We start from the raw sequence: 22001 nt of genomic DNA on the forward strand, positions 1-22001 counted from the left end.
ATGAATGAAAAACAAATCTATAAATATATAGTGTGTCAATTTTTTTTTAATAAATAATTGCCAATAATCTTGTGGGGTCTTCGTTCATGCTTTGGTTAGTTGGTTGGTTGGTTTTTGTTTTATGACATATCAACCCTTTTCAGGTTATTTAATACCGAATCCAGTGATTTTGAAGAACAATTTTTTAATAGAGTATATTTGTTTTTTTTAGGTTGGTTTCTATTTAACCCATAGTTGGGACCCTAACAGGTACTACCACTCCGGTTCAGAGTGGACTTGGGAGCAATGGCAATTAAAGGGTATAGTTTAAGGTCATATCCAGGACCCGTTCATGCTTTATATTTATAAAAAGGGAAATAGGTTTTACTTTTATCATTTCATAGCAACAATATTGTGAGGCCAGGGGGAGACTATACGAACACAAACCTCACAATATTAAAGAGCAATTGTCCATGTGTATGTCTGTATCGAGAGCACACGCGATTCTGCGAGAATTGTATGGGGGTCAACGCCAATAAAAACCCAAGGACGCCATCTTGAAACTCTCTTCCGCTTGGCCCGTACCACAACAACAGACACATCCGAGGTAAGCTCTTTATTTCCCCCCATTTCAGTTATTGCCAATTCCGCTACAATGACCCTGTGCCTAGCCATGCTGAGGGGATATTTTTATCCTGGTCGACATCCTGTCAGTTTGTTGATTTAGTTTTATTTTTCATTTTCATTAAAATTCAAGTATTTGGTCAGGGTTTACTTTAAATTGAAAATTGAAAGTATCCTCATACCAGAGTCCCTGGTAAACCCCTGCACAGAGAGACCGAAGACACCCGAGGTTGGTGTCTAGTAGGCATTCTGTGTATGTTGGTATGTCCAACTAAAACTCTAAAACTACAAAACAAAGACCCACAAAGTTGGTATTGGATCAGCATTACCCTGGATGAGTAATATCTAAAATTTAAAAAGAATTATTTAGTTTTTTTAGACTAAACTGATGTAGATTTCGTTGAGGAGGGGAGGGGGCAGTAACTCTGATTTTATATCAGGTAGTTATTTCCTTTATGCTGTCTGATTCATTGAGGAATCTCTATAAAAAAAGTCATCTTTGTGTATGCGTGTGTATGTGTGGGTGGGAGAAGAGGGAAAGATAAAGAAAGGTGAACAGATAAAAGATTTAATAGAAACAAGTGAAGCATGCATGGTCCCACGTGAGTATACAGTGAACGACGCATACAAAAAAAATGACTAAGTTCAGCATTTGCCCCACCCCGCCCCATTTAGCCCCAAAAGTTCCCAGAGGATGTCAAATCCTGATGAAAATGGTGCAGTTTTAGGGCTTAACATATGTAAATTTGAGTTCTGCACCATGCGAAAAAAGAAATGACTAAGTCCATCATTCCCCCCCCTCACATTTAGCCCCAAAAGTCTCCAAAGTCTTAACATATTTAAATTTGAGTTTAGCACCATGCAAAACTGCTAAATAGACATACACAGAAAATTTTGGACAAATATGGTAAAATAGTCCCAAAAATGGAGTGTTTTTATCTATATATATAAAAGCGAAAATGTGTGTATGTATTTTCGCTTTTTGTGTATGTCCAAGAAAGGCTTTTTTCCGAGAAGCGGTCAGTCAGTTCACAACTTCTTAAAACTTTTTATATCACATATAAATCATAATATCTCTGAGTTAACAATGGAGGTCGCCTGTCTATTTAATTTGCTCGACTTCGGGAAGATAAATATTCAACATCTTTCGCTCGCCGCATGAGGATTAGGCTTTTTCGTATAATAAAAGCGACACTAATTCTGGTGGTATTTTTCCGGTCGCGATCGCCGGAAATGTCCGAAAGCAATCAGCTTTGATCAATGTGGAAATATTTTCCTTATATCAGACAATTGGTATTCAATTTGGACAAGGGGAGCTGCCCCCCCCCCAACATCTTGGGAAAATAAAAATTTTAAAAAAGCGTTCCCGCATTAAATAAAATACTACCCCGCAGTCAAAGTTGACCTCATTAAAACATGCACCTGCCAATTTAAGTAATTAAATAAATTCAAACGCGTTTCCATTAGTATGTCACGGTGGCCCAGTGGTTAACATCCCACGTTTTTTTTTTCACACTTTAATGTCCAACTTTGCCTTAAGGGTTCGGGTTCGATCCTCATACTCACCTACCAAAACTTTTTTTTTTATTTTAACCCCCCCCCCCCCCGGAGTTTTGATTTACCCAAAACCACACACACCTCCAAACACCCGGGCAATGCTGAGTACCCCCCGCTAGTTAGCCCTAAATGAGACCCCGGGGCACACCCAAGAGATCTTCACAAAGTAATTGCAATTATTCACCGAGCTCCTGCCGGCGCTTGTAGAAAAAGCATGCTCCTAGTTTCGGACCCGTGGTAGTGATTGAGACTGAAGGCAGCTACATTTAATAGATATCAGCTCTACTACATAATTAAGTTACTGCAATTGATTTTTTCATTTTAAAATAGAGCTGTAATGTTGTTTTCTTTAGGGCGACAAATTTATCTTTCTACCCTGTAGAAAGGAGAGTTGTCGTTGTGTATGCGTGTGTATGTGGGGGGGGATGATAAAGAGAGGTGGACTGCTAGAAGATTTAACAGAAATATGTTAGAAATAAAACAAACTTCATTTTATTTTTTCCGTCCATTTTGCATACAGGAGTGTATACGTGTCAATAATAATGATAACAAAATAAATAATGATAACAATAATAATAATGTTAGAAATAAAACAAACTTCATTTTATTTTTTCCGTCTATTTTGTATACATGAGCGTATACATGTCAATACTTAGATTAATAATAATGATAACGAAATAAATTTCAAACCTATATAACTTTATATCGATAATTAAAAAAAAAAAAATTTCTTAAATTTACTTAATCATATATAAAAAAAATGGATAATTAAGTAAATATAAAACACCTGTTGTTTTGGGCAAATAATTAAAAAAAAAAAATGTTGAAAATGTCAAAGGTTAGCATTAAAATTAATTGATAAAATGTAAAATTAAGTTTTAAATAATTCAAAAATCAAAGTCGATTTCATTTTCGTCAATTTGGAAAATATTCTTAGTGAAGCTTGACGAACATGAATCGACTGTCGACGTCTCTTTATCGAAATTTTTTAAAACAGAAATATTTTGTTCTGAAAAATTTTCTTTGGATTTTGATAATTCGGGAAAAGTCGGTAACATTTGTCCATCGGAATCAGTTTTCCGTTTAACCTCGGAAAATAAACTGATATCATTATTGACGTTTTTTAGATACAAATTCTCCGTCGAGTGTGTCGATACATTTTGAGTTTTTAATCCATAGATAATATTTAAAGTTCGAGAATGTCCATTTGCAAGCAATTCTTTACGCGAAAAACTATTTTCTACGTTGGAATGAGAATTCTTTGGAGAACTGTCCATTGAAAATGAATCCTTTTCACTACATTTGGTGTTGTTGAAAGTTTCAATGCCAGTCTCTTTCTGCTCAGTAGAACTCGGCTGATAGGGTGGGTTAAATGTTGACGAATTGGATTTTTTGTTCTTTAACAAATCCGTATCCGCTGATGAGGTTTTAACTAGTGAATCCATGTCTGGTGTAAAATGTTTGAAGCGAAACGGATTAGGACGAGTGATGAGGTTCGTATTTGGATTACGAGATCCGACGGACACATCATGTGACAAGTTGTGGCTTTTGTTCTGATTAACTGCGGAAGACAATTGGAAATAGTTCGTAATGGTATTCCTCGGTTTTTTCATCAAATCATCAGACTTTGGAAAAAGATCAACAGAGTCTGCTTTCAAGAAAGAATTCCTGGAAATAAAATAGAAAAGTTCATTAAGTCTTCTTAAAAGTTCTTTAAACTTTCAGTGCCTATGTTTTTTTTTTGGGGGGGGGGGGGGCGTTCTACTCTTTTCCGCCTCAAATAAGGCATATTTTGTAAAATATAGTTATCCTGCTGGTTCAGGATATATTTACATATATGATACTAATTTCACCATTACACGTAAGTACGTAATAATGTTTTCACCATTGCACACAAGTACAAAAAAAAAAAAAAAAAAAAAAAAAAAAACTTCCAAAAGGGGAAATAATTAGAGATGACTAAAACATGCATTGTCTCCCCTTGGTATCATATGTTAAGAAAGAAATTCTAATTCGTATGATTTGGATTCTCTGGACTACTACTGTCATCTTGAAGGTAATTTTCACAGCCTTTTGGCTGATGTAACCTCCGACTTTCTTCAGGTGTATCTTGCCGAACCCGGGAATCTTTCTGTCCGAGTTTACATCAGCCAAAACAATAACAACAGTAGTTCCGAATAATACAAATTATCAGTTCTCGTTTAAAAAAATTCAGAAACAGAGACATAATGTTTTCACCTGAAATGTGTTGGTTAAAAAGTTGACACATAAGTATGTAATAATTAGGGCTGTGACAACAGCATATTCTTTTCATTATTTTTACTCTCGAGTATATATCCGACACAGTTAAACACAATTAATCAACCAAGAACCACATCACTCTACATAAAAATATATAAGATATCTATGGATATATACTTGAGAGTCAAAACAAGGAAAAGAATATGCTGTTGTCAGAGCCCTAGTAATAATGTTTTCACCTGAAATGTGTTGGATTAAAAGATTACACATAAGTATGTAATAATGTTTTCACCCGAAATGTGAAAGTTAAAACAAGTGAAACATAAGTATGTAATAATGTTTTCATCTGAAATGTGTCGGATTAAAAGATTACACATAAGTATATAATAATGTTTTCACCTGAAGTGTGTTGGTTAAAAAGATCACGAATCTACACAAGCACTAATGTTCGTTCTACATGCAGGCATGTGTTGGACCACTTTAAGAAATTGTCTTTCAAACCAAGAAGTAGAAAACTTACTTTCTTTTCTGCCGATGAGAAAATTTGTTGGATTTCTGTGCAATCTTCCTTATCTCTTGTTCTTCGTCGCAATATTCTTCCAGATAACCAGCTTCTTCCATTTGCGGCTGAGATGTCATAGAGCCATCTTCATGGGGCAAGAATTTGGACCATTTGCTGCTACCATTCTGAAATGTCTGTGATAATTCCTGCAAAAAGTTACAAATTGTAAAGAAAAAAAAATTGGTTCTTATTTAGAATTCGACTTACTTTAAAAAAAAAAAATACAAAGAATACAAATAAATCTCTATGATGAATGTATCATGGGACGAAGATGTCATATTCCAAAAATCACATAAATTGATCAAGTAGTTTTTTTGTTTTTTTGACTAAGAAAATCAAATTTTCTGATGAGGGAGCCGAGAACCGAGAGGCGTCATGTTGTTTTAGAATGTGTTAAAATTCAAAGGCGACAATTCAATTTGACTAGCGAGATTTGGTTTGTATTAAAAATAATTAAAATATTTTGATTGCTAAAAAATCGTAAATTTTCATTTTTTTTTTTTATTTATTTTAGTTAAAAAATAGATGCTTGATCAATTTACATGATTTTTGGAATATGACATAATTGTTCAGTGTCAGGTTTCTATATCGAAGATTTTTCTGTATTTTTGGTTTTTAATTACAAACCAAAATAATAACCACAACAATTTTTTATAATGCAATAAGAATCACAAGAAAAAGCAATACGAAAACCATCATCATCATCAATCATAATGTGTGTGTCTGTTTCAATCATCATCATTATCATATTCAGTTTAACAACTGTTTTATATGTTAGCATGCATTGAATAACTTTTAGAAATAGGCTTTCCAAACTACCCAAGTCTTCATTTATCCCTCTTTCTCTCAAATCCATCCTTATCACTTCCTGCTATGCTGTCCTTGGTTTTCTTTTGTCAACTAAACCTGCTGCCTCAACTGTTCTACATCTATTTAGCCAAGCAGTCTCATTTCTTCTTTCATCATCGTATTAGATTTAATATCTATTTTATGCAAGAATCGACTTTTAAACTAATCTATTTCTGGCCAGGTTTTTCTTCGTCCCGCTTTTCTCTCAAGTCCAACCATATCACTTTCTCCTATGTTTTCTTTGGCCTTCCTCTGCCAACTGACCATGCCACCTCAACTGTTCTACATCTACTAACCCAAAAACTTGCATCCATTCTTTCAACATGGCCATACCTGTTTTGCATATTTTTTTTTTTTTTTTAATTGATATAAAATATCGTTCTAGAAACAAACGAATTTCAAAGGGAGACAACTCCGGACTATAGATAATTTTATTTTGTTACAGGGTCATCCCCAGGGCCACCTATATAAAGAGATGATAATTAAAAGGTTTTTAATGTTGGTTTGCTGAAATTGATAAATTAATTTGGCATTTTGTTACGGGATTCTGCCACAGTATTTGGAATATTCATTCAGGATATTGATACACGGCAAAACGTCATATTTTTTTAGGTGCTCATCTGGCACATATCACACTTAGTAAACATAACTCATTGGCATTCATAATCTTCTTTGTTCCTAACAAGACTGTAATTCACGGGAGAAGACGGACAGACCAAATTCAAAATATACATACATATATATTGTTGAGCACAATATATTTTCACCAGATAAATATTTAAGCAATTAAGCAAAGCCCACTATAAATTTGTTTGTAAACAAACTTATGGTTTGAGCACTGTAAGTGACGGGTGTGAATTTAATACACACTCGAGGAGAAATATTTACAGCACCGATTCATGGGCAATAGTTAGAACTGCCAACTGTCAACTCGACGGTTGTAGGTAAGTTTCTGGGGAAAGGTGTATGTCTAGCCGCACTGATGAGTTGTGATACAACGAAACAGTACTGTATGTGGATGACATTATATATATATATATATATATATATATATATATATATACACACACACACACACAACCACACAACATAATCACATTTGACACATCGGTTCCCATCAGATCACCAGTTAAGCAATGATGAGCCTGGCCAGTACTAAATGGGTGACCATTTGGGACTTCTAGGTGCTGTATGTGCTCTCCGCTTATCTCAGCATTGTTTCCAGTCATGCTGGACTTCTCCTTTCCACTGGACTCAAACAGTGCCAATTCAGGAGAAGTGTGGAGGAGATTGCGCAACCCTTGCCTCACAATTACACACGCAGCTGCCCCATACAAGAGTTATCCTTTGTCTTTCGAGACTGAATAGAAGCATCGAGATATATATATATATATATATATACACATACATATATAAAATAATCATGTAACTATATATATATATATATATATATATATATATAGTTATCACACATAGCAGTATGACTGCAAATACACTTAAACCAAACGCTTCCATCTACACGACTCAAATACAGTCGATGCGACACAACACGGTACCAAACATTTCCGTTGACATGACCCAGCACAGTCCCGAACAATTCTGTTAACACAACCCAACACAATACCAAAAACTCCATCGACACGACTCAACACAATTCGAACGATTCGACCCGACACACTACCAGAGCAACCTTGGCAGTTACTCACTGAATGACTATAGCGTCATCTTTTTGTAGCCCTTGGACAAACTCATATTTGCCATAGGTGGGGGCCGATTAAAACACTGACACACAAGTCCTGGGCGCTTCCGCGCATTACTATCACAACATTCAGCCAGCACTTTCTAGTATCAATTTAAGAGGAAAATATGAAAGAGAAATATAGTTTTGATTTTCTCGGAGATCAACCAACTAATGAACAAAGCCTTGGCAGTAAATGTGGATGTGGACCTTAGCTTTCAGAAGATCGATGGTGTCACACACCCACATACACACAGTGCAATTGATATTTGGAGAATGTGTCAAAGTTTGTATCTTGTTTTATTTATATTTATTGCCAAGGCTGCTGCGAAGAAATTGAGGGTCTTTCTACCATACTAGAAAATTACTTACGCCTGAAAGTATTCTGTACCTCTACAAAGCCACCATTCGTCCATATATGGAGTATTGTTGTCACATTTGGGCGGGTGCATCTACTACTAGTCTCTCACTCCTGGACAGGGTTCAAAAGAGAGTCGCCAACCTGATAGGTCCTGAACTGTCATCTAAGCTTCAACCTCTGTCTCAACGTAAATACCACCGACAAGAGCAAAGTCCCACCCCTACACAGTAGAGATCCGTAGATATAAGAAAGCCCTCTACTCTAATAGTTTCTTTTCCAGAACTGCTAGACTTTGGTATTGCCTTCCAGGTTCCTGCTTCCCAAACTGTACTGACATGCAGAAGTTCAAGTGTAATGTAAACAGACATCTTGCTGCTCAACTCCCTACATAGTATTCCTGCAACTTATGTCTCTGATAGTAGGCCCCTACATCATAGTGACACTGTGCCTTGTTTGGGGTGAAAATGTAATAAAAAAAATTTTTTTAATTTTATTTTTTAATATTTTAATGTGAATTCATGCGCACTCCCTCAACAGCCAGAGAGACAACGACATGCCAGAGGAAAAGACAAAGGAGAAGAAGACCACAGTACACAATGTTGGGTCAGCAATGTCGAGTGGGATAACATACAGTTTTATTACATAATAACATGTCGGCCGCAACAATATTTATAAGCCGACACAACAAAAATTTTCAAATTTCTTAAAAACCATTTTATAGTTACCATAGATCCATTAAAATCATTTGGCAAGCATCCATCGTGTTCTTCAAAATCTTCCACATAGTCTTGCTCGATGGCGGCTTTGTACACTTTTTCAGCAGCGTTTTGGCGTAAGAGATTTAATTTCTGTACATGGTGCCGACATTCGGTACCTGTCCCTTGGCCATAAACCTGGAAGCAACAAATAATAGCAAAAAATTGTCACATCATCTTTGCGATAAAGTTCTGTGTTTAGACATGAGAAAAATAACCTGTGTGATACGATTAACGTCTCCCTTCCACGTGTTAGGAACTTTTTTTTTTTTTTAATAGAGGAAAAATATTACAAACAAAATGAGGAAATAAGTTTATCAGCAGAACAAAGGTATAGGAAGTTGTTCACCAAGGAACACAAAAGAAAGCTAAAATAGGATTGTTAATCAATCAGTTAAAGTTAAGGACAGTTGCGAGTTGGACTGAGTTGATGGCAGGTCGTGGCTTGGACTAGATCAAGAGAGCTTTGAGGGACTGAGATGAGTTGACATCAACTGACTAACTTGGCCTTGACAGAACGTAGATGTGGACCTTAACGTGTAGAGGGTTAATAGGTGTCTTTCTCTCACATACACACACACAGTCACTCACCAACTGGCATTTGCAGATTGTGTTGGAATTTGTGGGAGTTTTGGGGGATTTTTTTGTTTTTTTACAAAGGAGTCACCACTTATGAAGGCCCGAGGCCACTTGGGGTTAAGGGTCAATGAGTGTACGTTGGTCAAAGAGAACATGTCGTAATAATCATTAGTATTAGAAATTTGGTAAATTGGATTACTTAAGGGGATGGCTTATCATTAGGGCTATGACACTAGAACATTCTTATCATTGATCTGACTCTCGAGTATATATCCGACACAGTTAGACATGGTTAATCAATCAAGAACCACCTCAATTTATATGAAAACATATAAGATACTAACTGATATATACTCAAGAGTCAAAACAACGAAAACAATATTCTCTTGTCATAGCCCTACTCATCAGGAACTTGTTTACGTTGGACTTGAAGACAACCATATTGTAGTCAGTTGGAAAGCAGGAAAACGGAACAGAGTTTTTTGTATTTTGTTTTATTTTATTTGCCTGTGTGAACCCCCCCCCCCTCCTCGGCAGCCGCTGATGTGAGAGATAATGAAGAGAAGATGAAGAAGAAGACGATGGAAAGGATGCTAAGGTCAGCGTTTGTTGTCGAGCGGGGTAGCACATGGTTTCACATTCTGTATAAACTTATATTTGTTTTGTCTTTTTGTTAATCAGGGTGTGGTGGCTATTAAAAAAAAAATGGACGTTGGTCAGTATATTTTAGAGTTAATTTTAGAATAAGTTAATGACAAGTAAGGACAGTTTGCAGACAGTCTTGGGTTTGCGATGGATGACAAAAGTTGAGTTTGACAGTGGAAGGCAAGTTGTCACTTTGACTAGATCAAGAGAGTTGATGTCAACTGACGAAGTTGGTCTTGACAGGACATAGATGTGGACCTTAGTATGTAGAGGGTTGATAGTGTGTCTCTCTCGCACATGCATCCAACCCACCAACTGATATTTGTCGATCATATTGGAATTTGTGTTTATTGCATTTTGTTTTATTTTATTTTTATTCTTTTATACTTGTGAACCTATGGTGTGTCGTCAATGTAAGAGATGACAAGATGGCCAGAAGAGAAGACGAAGGAGAAGACCACAGAAAGAATGTTAAGTTCGGTGTTTGCTGTTGAGCGGGGTAGCACGTGGTTTCACATATTGTATGAATTTGTATTTCTTTTGTCTTTTTGTCCAGGTATCCCTTACTTGACTCCTGATAACGAACATGCACTACAAGAAAATGTTGAACAGAGACACCAGCAAAATAGCCAGTTTGCTGCTTTGGCATATTTCAGAGAAATTGGAGAACAAAGATATTGCCATACCTGAAGAACAAAGACTTTGTCGATAGAGTTTGGTAAATAAGAGCTTATTATTTTTCATATCGTATTCCTTTCAATGAATTCCAAGAGACCTGCAACATTTAAAAAAAAAAAAAAGAAAAAGCAACACAGCTTATAAAGTTGCCCTCCTTATTAGGAATTCCTCTGTTTTGTGATGCATGAGGCAGTCAAAGTATGTGATTGTTTTTGATCTGAAGCCAGATCCAGAGCATCTATCCAGTTTCTTCCTGTTGCAATCAAATCTTTCTCAATTGTTTGTTTTCTGTTCGTGTTTGGTCTTCCTCTCGTTTTTCCCATCAGGGATCCATTGGGGCAAATCTTAGCATATGTCCGACTCAGCGTAGACAGTTAAAAGCTGATGTCAACTGACGAAGTTGGCCTTGACAGGACGTAGATGTGAATCTTAACATGTAGCGGGTTGATAGTGTCCCTCTCACACATGTACCCACCCACCAACTGATATTTGCAGATTGTGTCAGAATTTGTGTTTATCGTATTTTATTTTATTTTATTTTTATTTTTTTTATACTTGTGAACCCGTGTGTGCCGCCTCTCGGCAGACGCCAATATGGGAGATGACAAGATAGCCAGAAGAGAAGACGAAGGAGACCACAGAAAGAATGTTAAGTTAGGCGTTTGCTGTTGAGCGGGTTAGCACGTGGTTTCACATTCTGTACGAGTTTTATTTCTTTTGTCTTTTTGTCCAGGTATCCTTTACTTGACTATTGATGATGAGCATGCATTACGAGAAAGACATAGATGAGGATCTTAGCAGGGAGAGGATCGATAGTGTCACGCGCACACACACACACACACACACAACGCAACTGATATTTGCAGAATGTTTTAGGCCAGGAAGCCGATATGTTCATACAGCTTTGATCTGGTAGCACCAATTGCACTTGTGATATTTCACAAAGACGTTATCTGGCGATTCGTTCTCCATTATCGTTATTTTTTATGAAAACAAGTGAAGCATGCATGGTCCCCCGTGAGTGCACAGTGGATGAGGCATAAAAAAGTCCAGCATTTGCACCCATCCACCCCCGATAGCCCCTGGTGAAAAATCAACAAATGGTGCAGTTTTAGTCCTTAACATATGTAACTTTGAGTTCTGCACCATGCAAAAAAAGAAATGACTAAGTCCATCATTTGCTCCCTCCCCCCTATTTAGCTCCAAAAGGGACATCAAATCCTGGTGAAAATGAGCAAACAGTGCAGTTTTAGGCCTTAAATTTGAGTTCTGCACTATGCAAAAAAAGAAACGACCAAGTCCATCATTTGCCCCAAAAGTCCCCAAGACCTTAACATATATAAATTTGAGTTCAGCACCATGCAAAACTGCTAAATAGACATACATAGAAAATTTTGCACAAATATGGTAAAATAGTTCCCAAAATGGAGTGTTTTTATTAGCCCTAAAAGTAATTACTGACAAAAGTGCGGACAGATGAATGGACAAGGGTGAATTTACAGCAACAACAAATATTTTAGACCACAATTTATAGTAAGGATAAGAAGACTTTTGGGCAAATCGTTTTAGTAGCAAAACTTTGAGAGCATCCTGTACAACTATCGGAACACAGAAGAAAGCTAAACTAGGATTGTTAATCAATCAGTTAAAGTTAAGGACAGTTGCGAGTTAAACAGATCGAGAGAGCTTTGAGGAGGGGGGATTGAGCTGACATTAACTGACTAACAAACAGCCTCGACAGAAAACTAAGATGTGGACCATTAGCGTGTAGAGGATCGATAGTGTCACACACACACCCAGAGTTCAACTGATATTTGCAGAATGTGTCGGAGTTTGTATTTTTTGTTGATACTTGTGAACCACTGCACGTCACCTTCGGCAGTTGCCGATATGAGAGATGACATGGTCAGAAGAGAAAACGAAGCAGAGGACCATGGGATATAATATCGGGGTTGGCAAGCGTTGATGAGCAAGCAGCGGACCACATGGTCTAACACCTTGTTGTCCAGGAATCTTTCTGCTTTCATTTTCGTTTCGCCTTTTTTCGCCCTCTCCACCTTATATAAATGTTTTTATTATAGTTTTAATTTCAACAAAATTATTGCTTTTTAAAGAGAATTTTAAAACTTAAATTTAAGTATAAGGCTATTTTTTTGCCCATTAAATTATTAATTAAACCAAACTGTTATAAAATTACAACTAATTTTCTTACGTTAATGTTGATTTTGTATTATTTAGGTTCTTTGGACTACTGATTGCTATTTTCACAATGTTTCGGGCGATGTAACCTCTGACCTTCCTCAGGTGTATCATTTCGAACACAGGAATCTTTTTGTTGAACTCAAAAATCTGCACGAAATTTCGAATGGAACTCTTTATGCAATCCACAGAACCATAAAACCAGGGAGAAGTGTTACGTAATTCAAAATTGTATTCTTCCATGCACGTGTCAGTTTTTATACAAATTAAAATATGTGTATGTGTAATTTACGACCGGGCAACGCCGGACGGCCTGCTAATATTTCATGAAGTAACATATTTTTAATAATACTAAAAAAACAATAAAACAATATTTCATTTATTTTTCACACAAAAAATAATTAAGTGCAAATTTTTTATGCAACACTGTCTTTTTGTTGAACTCGAAAATCTGCACGGAATTTTGAACGAAACTCTTCATGTAATTCACATAACCATAACCAAGGAGAACTGTATTCTGAGTATTGCCCGCACTGAGGACTGAACATACAACCTCCAGAAGAGATGTCACTCACAAATTAATTTTACCAAGTACTGTCGCAGAAGCTGGTAAAGTCAAGTTGTAGGTAACATTGAATTGCTTAGGATTTTTCCTCCAAATTTACTCTTGAAGCCTTTCCCATGGATGGGTGTTCTACCAAGCAGGTAAGGTTTGAAATCAAGGTTTACTTTCCCTTAGGTGGACTGTGTTTCAAATTTGCAGAGCTCAACCAACCCAAAGCAGATGGTTATTGGTGCCAGTGACCTACCTATAATGGGGAAAAGAAAGGCAGCACATAAAAAATATAATTTTCAGGCTTTTCTCCTTCAGCTTATTTCATGAAAAACACTCTTCAATCAAAGGATTGAATTTCTTATACTTATAAACATTGCCATCCTATCCAAATTGATTGCTAGTCAGCGCCATCTAGTTTTAGACTATACATAACCAATCTGTAAAGGGGAGATTTTTTTTTTTTTACAAAGGAATCACCACTTATACAAGGCCTGAAGGCCACTCGAGGAAAAACAAAGTTGCAATCAAATGTGAGATGAGTTTTGTTTAAAAACGAAATTAAGGTTAGGGTCAAAAAAGCTCAATATAAAAATGGGTAGATCATAAAATTGCAAGTAACAAACGAACAAACTTGAGAAAAAAAAACACAGAAAAACATTGTAAAGTTGCCGTTACAAAAAAACGAGAGGAAAGGAAGAAATAAAAATCCAGGTCGACATTTTTTCTTTTATAACAAACTAGCGGGGAGTACCCAGCATTGCCCGGATGGAGGATATTGGCACAAGGACAAAGTGATGTTAAGAATGGCTTCCACGTGGTTAAAATAAAAAACAAATAGAGAAAGAGGTGGGTAGTTAGTCTTCCTCGCTAAACATTAGGCCAAAGAGGACAGTGAATTCAATGGATTGGTAATTAACTTAAGAATCCTAGGAGTCCCCACGCATTTTCATGGCAGGTACTCGTCTGAGCACCATTCTATGGTTCCTCCCCGCCTTGACAAACTTTTACAAAAAACACTCGTCTGGTTGAAACAACTGTTAATAATTTCCCTCACTTTTTTTTAACAAAGGTTGTTTAAAAAACATCTGAAGAAATCAGAATGTTTATACCTTCAAGGGAGGTCTTAGAATGGAGGCATAGAGAAACCACAAGCCAAGATTCATTCAAGTTCTGCTGTGATGAAATGCCTGGAAGTGATTAAAAATATATATAAAAACAAGCATTTGTCTTGGGTCCATCTTGAAGCATCTTTGTTACAACAGGTTCCAGCTCCTCCAAAGATGATTGACAAATCTCCCAGGCTTGGCCAAGAGACAGAGGCGGCCAATAGCAGAAACAGGTATGTCATCAATGCATATTTGTTTTTTTGTTTTTTTTATCCAATTTTCACCCCAAACAAGGCACAGTGTATATTTTTTTTTTGCTTAATTTTAACGCTCTTGACTTCCAATTGCGCGATGAAGACATTCGCTAAGATGTTACATTTTTTCTTTTCATCCTTTGCGTTACCGGTTTGAGCCTGCCTGCCTACTACAACTTTTTTTTTAACACCTCTCTTCATCTAAACTGCCTACTGTTGTTTTGATCCCCCCTACTACCATTTTTTTACACCTAACCCCCCAAGAAAGACGAGAGGAGTTCGACATCCACAAACATGCCTGCCTTGTACCAACGTTTCACAAATCTAACGTGGACGGATACTTTCAGCATTTTGAAAAAATCGCCCTAAGTGCAAAATAGCCCCTAAAAGTTTGGCCCATGCTCTTAATGACAGCAGGTAAATACTAACTTGGCCTTTTGGCTATGAACAAAGTGTAGTATTTGTTCTGATGCTTCACTGTCTCGTCTGTCCTCAGTCAGTAAAGGAGAAATCTTTCCAGACTGAGGTAATTTTTATTTTTGTTCTAATGCCAGAGTGCCCTTTTTTTGGGGGGGGGAGCTGAATTTTTTCCACATTAAAAACCTACCTTGTGTCTAACTCTGCCCTCTGGGGAGCAAGTAAATGGGAACTTGTGTATTCATATTTTGGGTGCTTCTTCACTATAATAACAAAATTTGAAAATTAAAATACTGAATAGTTTTCAAAAACAACTAGCAAACATTTTGCTTTAGCCAGTTTTGCTAAAAATAGAAACCTGAGAGTTTGACAAGGGAGATAATTATTTTTTGAAAATTTTGAAAATCTTAGGTCAATTTAGTAAAACTCAATTTTCTTCTAATTGTCGTTGAAAACTGTTTTCATTAATAATTAATTTTCAACATTGTTTTTTTGTAATTTTTGGATATGTTCATTACTGTGACATAACATTTTGATCTTAGCTATTATAATGAAGAAGCATCCATATTTGTATAGGAACAATAAGCTTGGCCTTCGGACCAAGATCAAAGTGTAGTATCTGTTCCGGCAGATACTGCAAGCAAAGACCATATGTGGGGGCAACCCCACATATAAGACCTTGGTTAATGTAGGGGCAACCCTTCATACCAATTGTCACTATCCAGCTCCCCTACTCCCCGGGGAGTTGGTCCCCATTTCCCTTTCACTCCTCACATTAAAAATCGGCCTTGTGCCTAATTTGCTCAGTGGGGGAGCAAATAAATACATCAAAGTGTAGTATCTGTTCTTCAGATGCTGCACTTCAATTTCTTGTTCTCTGTCAGTGGAGGAGAAATCCTTCACGACTGAGACAATTTTTATTTTTGTTCCTTTTCTCCACGTTAAAAAAACGACCCTGGTGTCTAACTCTGTCCCGTGGGGAGGCATTGTAAATAGGAACAATGTATTTATGGATGTAATCTCATGACTAGTCGCAATTACTGTCTTTATAATTTGTCATAGACAAACTATTAATAAATTAACTATTTACCTTAGTTAGGGACTGCTTTTCTCCGCACACTTTACAGGACCATTTTTTGGCTTTCTTCACTTGGGAAACTTGAAACGTCGAACAACTGAAGCAACGAAGTACGTTAAAGAGTTGAGCCATTATGAAAACATCCGTCAGATTTTCCTGCTGAAAAATATAATTTTTTACTTTTCAAATTTTTTTTTTTTTTTTTCATTCAGTACGTTATTGGTTTTGCCAGCTGTTGGTTTGAAAAATTCACTATTTGGAATATTTGAGGGTGCTGGCAATGGTCCTGTTGTCATAACTTGGATCGGTAGAGAGCATGAGTTGTACAGCGGCACATCTCTGATCTCGTTCATTGAACATTGTGTCACTTTCAGACATGATAGAAGACTTCTACCGCTCTTGGATTTGTACACAACTGGCCAACTAGTAGAAGGTCTGCAACAAAAAAAGAAAACAGGTTTTCATCAAACAGAAATGGAATCATGTCATCTTTTCTAGAGCGACTTAAGAGGTTAACAAAGCACAAAATTAAAAACAGATTAAAAAAAAAGAACAGAGAAACTCTGTAAAAAACTAAAATATTTATTTAGGTATCTTTTTCTGCTCATGTTTCAAAATAATCTCTTCAAATTCTGACAAACTTTAAGTGGTAATGAAGTTATCTCCCTTGGCACTCCTTTCCTCCTCATCCGCGAAATAGGCAAGATGGCCGGGATGCAATTGATCCTATTAAAATTTGATTTTTCTCTGTAAAAAAAAAGTACTTGATCAAATTAAGTGAAATGTTTTTTGGAGAACTTCATTCCATAACGGGTACGTACAATATAACTTTTTTTCAATATTAAATTTTTTATGTCTTGATTAAAATAAACAAGTACTGACTTTCTTGTATGTGGCATGATGGCTCAGGTGGCAGGGTACTCACCTTGAATACAAATTACTCCGATTTCGATTCGCAAGTCCATTATGAGCCCCCCCCCCCCAAAAAAAAAGGCGAAACTAGAGTGTAGGACTTCCGGTTTATGATATACAATCTTACTACATTAAAATATCTAATATGTGTTATTGCAGATGGGCATAAGTCGAATAGTGATTACATCAGTTAGTGTGTATTTTGAAATAGACGAACAGTTGCAGGTCAAAGTGACATAAAAGTTTGCAAATAAACCAGTTCTCAGGAAAATAACAGGAAGAGGAGGTGGACTGTGACAGGTGTGAGGTCAAAATAGGTCGACCACAAAGAGATGTTGAGGGAAATGGGTGACGATGCTGGCAGATAGTGAAGGTTTTAGAATCAATCGTCGCCAATAAAAATGTACAAAAAAGATAATTTATTAAATATTTGTTATTGTTTTTATATTTCAACGAGCGAAGGGTATCCGGCGTTGCCCGGGTGTTTGGAGGTGTGTGTGGTTTTGGGTAAATCAAAACTCCGGGGGGGGGGGGTAAAATAATAAAAAAAAATGTTTTGGTAGGTAAGTATGAGGATCGAACCCCGAACACTTGAGGCAAAGTTATAAATTAAAGTGTGAAAAAAAACGACGGTTTTAATCATTGGGCCACTGCAAAATGCTAACGGAAAGACGTTTGAATTTATTTAATTATTTGGATTTGGGAGGTGCACGTTTTAATGACTTAATGAGGTCAACTTTTGACTGCGGGGTAGCATTTCATTTAGTGCAGGAATGCTTTTATTTTTTTTTTTTCCTCAAGACATTGGGGGTAGAGGGAAACATTATAGGAAAAGGCCTAACCTACATGTGGCGAGCGAAAACTGTTGAATATTTATTTTCCTGAAGTCGAGCAAATTAAATAGACAGGCGAACTCCGTTGTTAACTCTGAGATATTACGATTTACATGTGATATAAAAAGTTTTAAAAAGTTGTTAGGCGACCGACCGCTTCTCTGAAAAAAGCCTTTCTTGGACATACACAAAAAGCGAACATACATTTTCGCTTTTATATATATATATAGATGATTATTACGGTTCTGAATTTTAAGATGAGGATTGATTATATATAAAAGTGATATTGTCTGTCTGTGTGAAGAAGGGTCTCTATCAAACTACTTGGCTTGACTTGAGTTTCAATTTTTTAGTTCAGATATGTTCTACTGATGAGTCTAAATGAGGAAAAAACTCGAGTCTGTGATTTCTGGTCAGTGGCTTTCACGGCTTGTGTGAGCTTCGATATTACCTAATTGTGGAAAAAAATTATATATCATTTCGCATTCAAAAATATCTAATATTAATTTGCTTGCTAGGTACGCTTGTTCACTAGCATTGCCCTAGCAAGTGTAAAATTATGCTTGTGAGATATCGGCCTGGGTTATTCGTAGTTGGATGACTATACTCCTTGTTGAGAAGTAGGTAAATTTTACAGTCAGACTTAGCAACATTAATCTATAGACGCTGTTGTATTTTAAAATTGAACTAGAATCATGTAAACACTAGCAGGGGTACCCGCCATTGCCTGGGTGTGTGAAGGTGCAGTAAGGAACCCCCAACATAAGTGTAAAATTATGCTTGTGAGATATCGGCCTGGGTTATTCGTAGTTGGATGACTATACTCCTTGTTGAGAAGTAGGTAAATTTTACAGTCAGACTTAGCAACATTAATCTATAGACGCTGTTGTATTTTAAAATTGAACTAGAATCATGTAAACACTAGCAGGGGTACCCGCCATTGCCTGGGTGTGTGAAGGTGCAGTAAGGAACCCCCAACATAAGTGTAAAATTATGCTTGTGAGATATCGGCCTGGGTTATTCGTAGTTGGATGACTATACTCCTTGTTGAGAAGTAGGTAAATTTTACAGTCAGACTTAGCAACATTAATCTATAGACGCTGTTGTATTTTAAAATTGAACTAGAATCATGTAAACACTAGCAGGGGTACCCGCCATTGCCTGGGTGTGTGAAGGTGCAGTAAGGAACCCCCAATATGTAACAGATTACATTCATATCAAGGAAAAAGTTTGTCTGCTCTGTTTGAAATGGGTCATGAGAGAGAGGAGGGAGAGATAAAAAGTCTCAGATGGATAACTTGTCAGGAACATGACGTTGAAATTCTTCCCTCAGGATCATCGGCCGGGGGTCTATTATATAATCAGACTCTGCACTTTTAGCAGAACTCCACCTTTTAAAAATGTGTTTCTTTCTGCCGAAAGAATTCCATGTCGGTCTGTCTGTCCTCTTTCCGATATGACCCAAACTTCTGCCGATATGCCTCGGATACCAATTCATACGATTTGTGGATGATGGATTTTATAATATAATTCAAACAATCCTCGATCGTGCTGTTCCTCTCAATGCTGTCTGTAGGAGCATGGGCCAAACTTTTAGGGGCTATTTTGTACTTGGGACAAACTTTTAGGGGCTATTTTGTACTTGGGACAAATTTTTCAAAATGCTGAAAGTATCTGTCTATGTTAGATTTGTGAGTCTGATTATATAATAGGCTCCGGCAGATGATCCTGATGGAAGAATTTCAACGTCATGTTCCTGACGAGTTGGTACAAGGCGGGCATGTTTGTGAATGTCGAACTCCTCCCGTCTTTCTTGGGGGGGGGGGGGGTAAAAATGGTAGTAGGGGGGGGATCAAAACAACAGTAGGCAGTTTGTGTGAAGAGAGGTGTTAAAAAAAAAAAAAAAAAAAAAAAGCCGTAGTAGGCAGGCAGGCTCAAACCCTTAATGCGAAGGATGAAAAAAAAAAAAAAAAAAAACGTAATGCCTTAATCAATGTCTTCATCGTGCAACCGAAAGTCAAGAGTGTTAAAATTAAGCATAGTCAATACAATGGTGATGATGACTTGCTAAAATGTCAGCGAAAAAAGTGACAACTCCTTGTAGAAAACTGCCCAGTTGAAAGTGAAGGAATGAATGTTTTTAGCCAATTTTTTTATATTTGTCATCGAAAGAATCGAGGTTTAAAATGATACCAGTTTTGTCACGTTCTGATGCATTTGTCGGAAGTTTTTGCAAGACATACAAACACAAACATTTTGCCCTTTGTATATACAGATTACATTTATTAAAAAACTAGCGGGGGATACCCGGTGATGCCCGGGTGTTTGGAGGTGTATCTCGTGTTAAATAAAAAAGAACCCAGGAGATCGAACCCGAAGCCTGAGGCGAAGTTTGAAAATAAAATCAGCCAGCCCGAATGAGTTAGTGAAAGATGTTTGAATTTATTTAAGAACCAAATTGACAGGTGTGCGGCCGGAAGTCTTCGAGCGTTACGATGACGACGTAGGTTTGTTTGTTATAAGGCAAGTAAAAAAAGAAAACAATGTTAACACTAAGCGGAAAAAAAAAACACAAAAAAACTAACGCAAGGCAAACGAACGATGAAAACAGAAAAACGAACACATGAAAAATGGCTTGAATAAGCCTGTTTCGATATTAAAATTTAAAAAGTCGCAAAAAAAAAAAAACATCTTACACCACGATTAGAACCCAAAACGTCTAGATAATGAACCAAGGCCTTAACCAACTGAACTAAAGCGACGTTCAGGAAATTTGTTCGATTTTTCAACTATTTAAAGTAAATCAGGTCACGACGTCATCTGACTGACACATGTGTAGAATCGGTCATTCATTGTCACGAGAGGACCGTTTTTGTTGACCCCCCCCCCCCGTCAAAGATTGTCGATTTCGGGGTGAAAAAATTAACGTTTTGGGCCAATTTTTCGATATTTTTCGAGCAAAGGATGGAGCTTCGATGTGATACCGAGTTTGTGAATTTTCGTCGCGTCTGTCGAAAGTTTTTAGCAGACATCCAAACATACACACATGCATACATACATTTTCGCTTTTATATATATAGATAACTTTTCTATTTGGCTAGTAAACGAAAATATTTAGTTGTCAAAAGGTCAACTAAAGATAAATTTGTCTGTAGAGCCGTGTGATCGTTATGAATTTTTTGTATGGAAGGGATAAATGGAGAAATACATAAAGTCGAGGGTTGAATAATGGAAGAGAAATGTTGAGAATGGTTGGCTTAGAGAATAGTTTTCCACGATAGTGTCACACACACACATTTAGAGTCAAACCACAAAAAACAGTTTGGGTAGAGAGAGGTGTAAAAAAAAAAAAGTGGTAGTAGGCAGGCAGGCTCGAACCTGTAACGCGTCGAGTCGAGAGCATTGGAATTAAGCGTAGTCAATCCAACAGTGATGATGACTTGCTAAAATGTCGGCGAAAAAAGAGACAACTCCTTGTACAAAACTGCCCAGTTTAGAATGAAGAAATGAATGTTTTTGGCTAATTTTTCGATATTTGTCGTCCCAAAGGATTGAGTATGAAAATGATACCAATCTCATGAGGATCTGTCGCATGTGTGGAAATTTTTTGCGAGATATACAAACACAAACACACACATTTTGGATTACATGGTGGCTTAAGTAGCAAGGTACTCACCTCGCATACAAGTAATTTGGGTTTTGAATACTCAGTTCAGATATGTTCTACTGATAAACCCTAATGCGGACGAAACTTGAGTCTAGGATGTCTGATCTGAGGCTTTGATGGTTTGTGCGAGCTGTGATGTTGTTTGATTGTGGAAATAATTAAATGAATATATCTTTTATATATTTTCATGCCAGGTGCTCGTCTGAGCTCCATTCTATGGTTCCCCCCTCCCTTGCCTTGCAAAACTTTCACAAAAAGCACTCGTCTGGTTGAAACCACTGCCAATAATTTCTTTATCTGTGCCTCCACCTAAACGTGGATTCCACAAACAAAGCTTGTTTCTTAGAACTGCACGCCTGTGGAACTCTCTTCCATTTGCCTGTTTCCCAGCTGACTATTATTTGGTAGTCT

General features: G+C 36.9%; 1 protein-coding gene across 4 annotated transcripts in view; it reads right to left on the minus strand.

Annotated features, from left to right (window-relative positions):
- Positions 1-2741: 2741 nt before the first annotated feature.
- The window catches only part of LOC145265557 (uncharacterized), a 62490-nt gene continuing 43230 nt past the window's right edge, over positions 2742-22001 (minus strand). The window contains exons 1-5 of one of the 4 annotated variants that reach the window (XM_080121532.1): positions 17104-17198; positions 16191-16337; positions 8637-8804; positions 4922-5109; positions 2928-3828 (exon numbers count right to left, since the gene is read on the minus strand). In XM_080121532.1, the coding sequence (XP_079977658.1) occupies positions 3048-3828; positions 4922-5109; positions 8637-8804; positions 16191-16310 (1257 nt within the window). In that variant the 5' untranslated portion in view covers positions 16311-16337; positions 17104-17198 and the 3' untranslated portion in view covers positions 2928-3047. Of the gene's footprint in view, positions 3829-4921; positions 5110-8636; positions 8805-16190; positions 16338-17103; positions 17199-22001 lie in introns of those variants that run through there. The other 3 variants (XM_080121529.1, XM_080121530.1, XM_080121531.1) reach the window with 3 other exon arrangements.

This window comes from Euprymna scolopes, chromosome 40 (assembly GCF_053919585.1).
Source record: "Euprymna scolopes isolate OS-2025 chromosome 40, ASM5391958v1, whole genome shotgun sequence".
NCBI lineage: Eukaryota > Metazoa > Mollusca > Cephalopoda > Sepiida > Sepiolidae > Euprymna > Euprymna scolopes.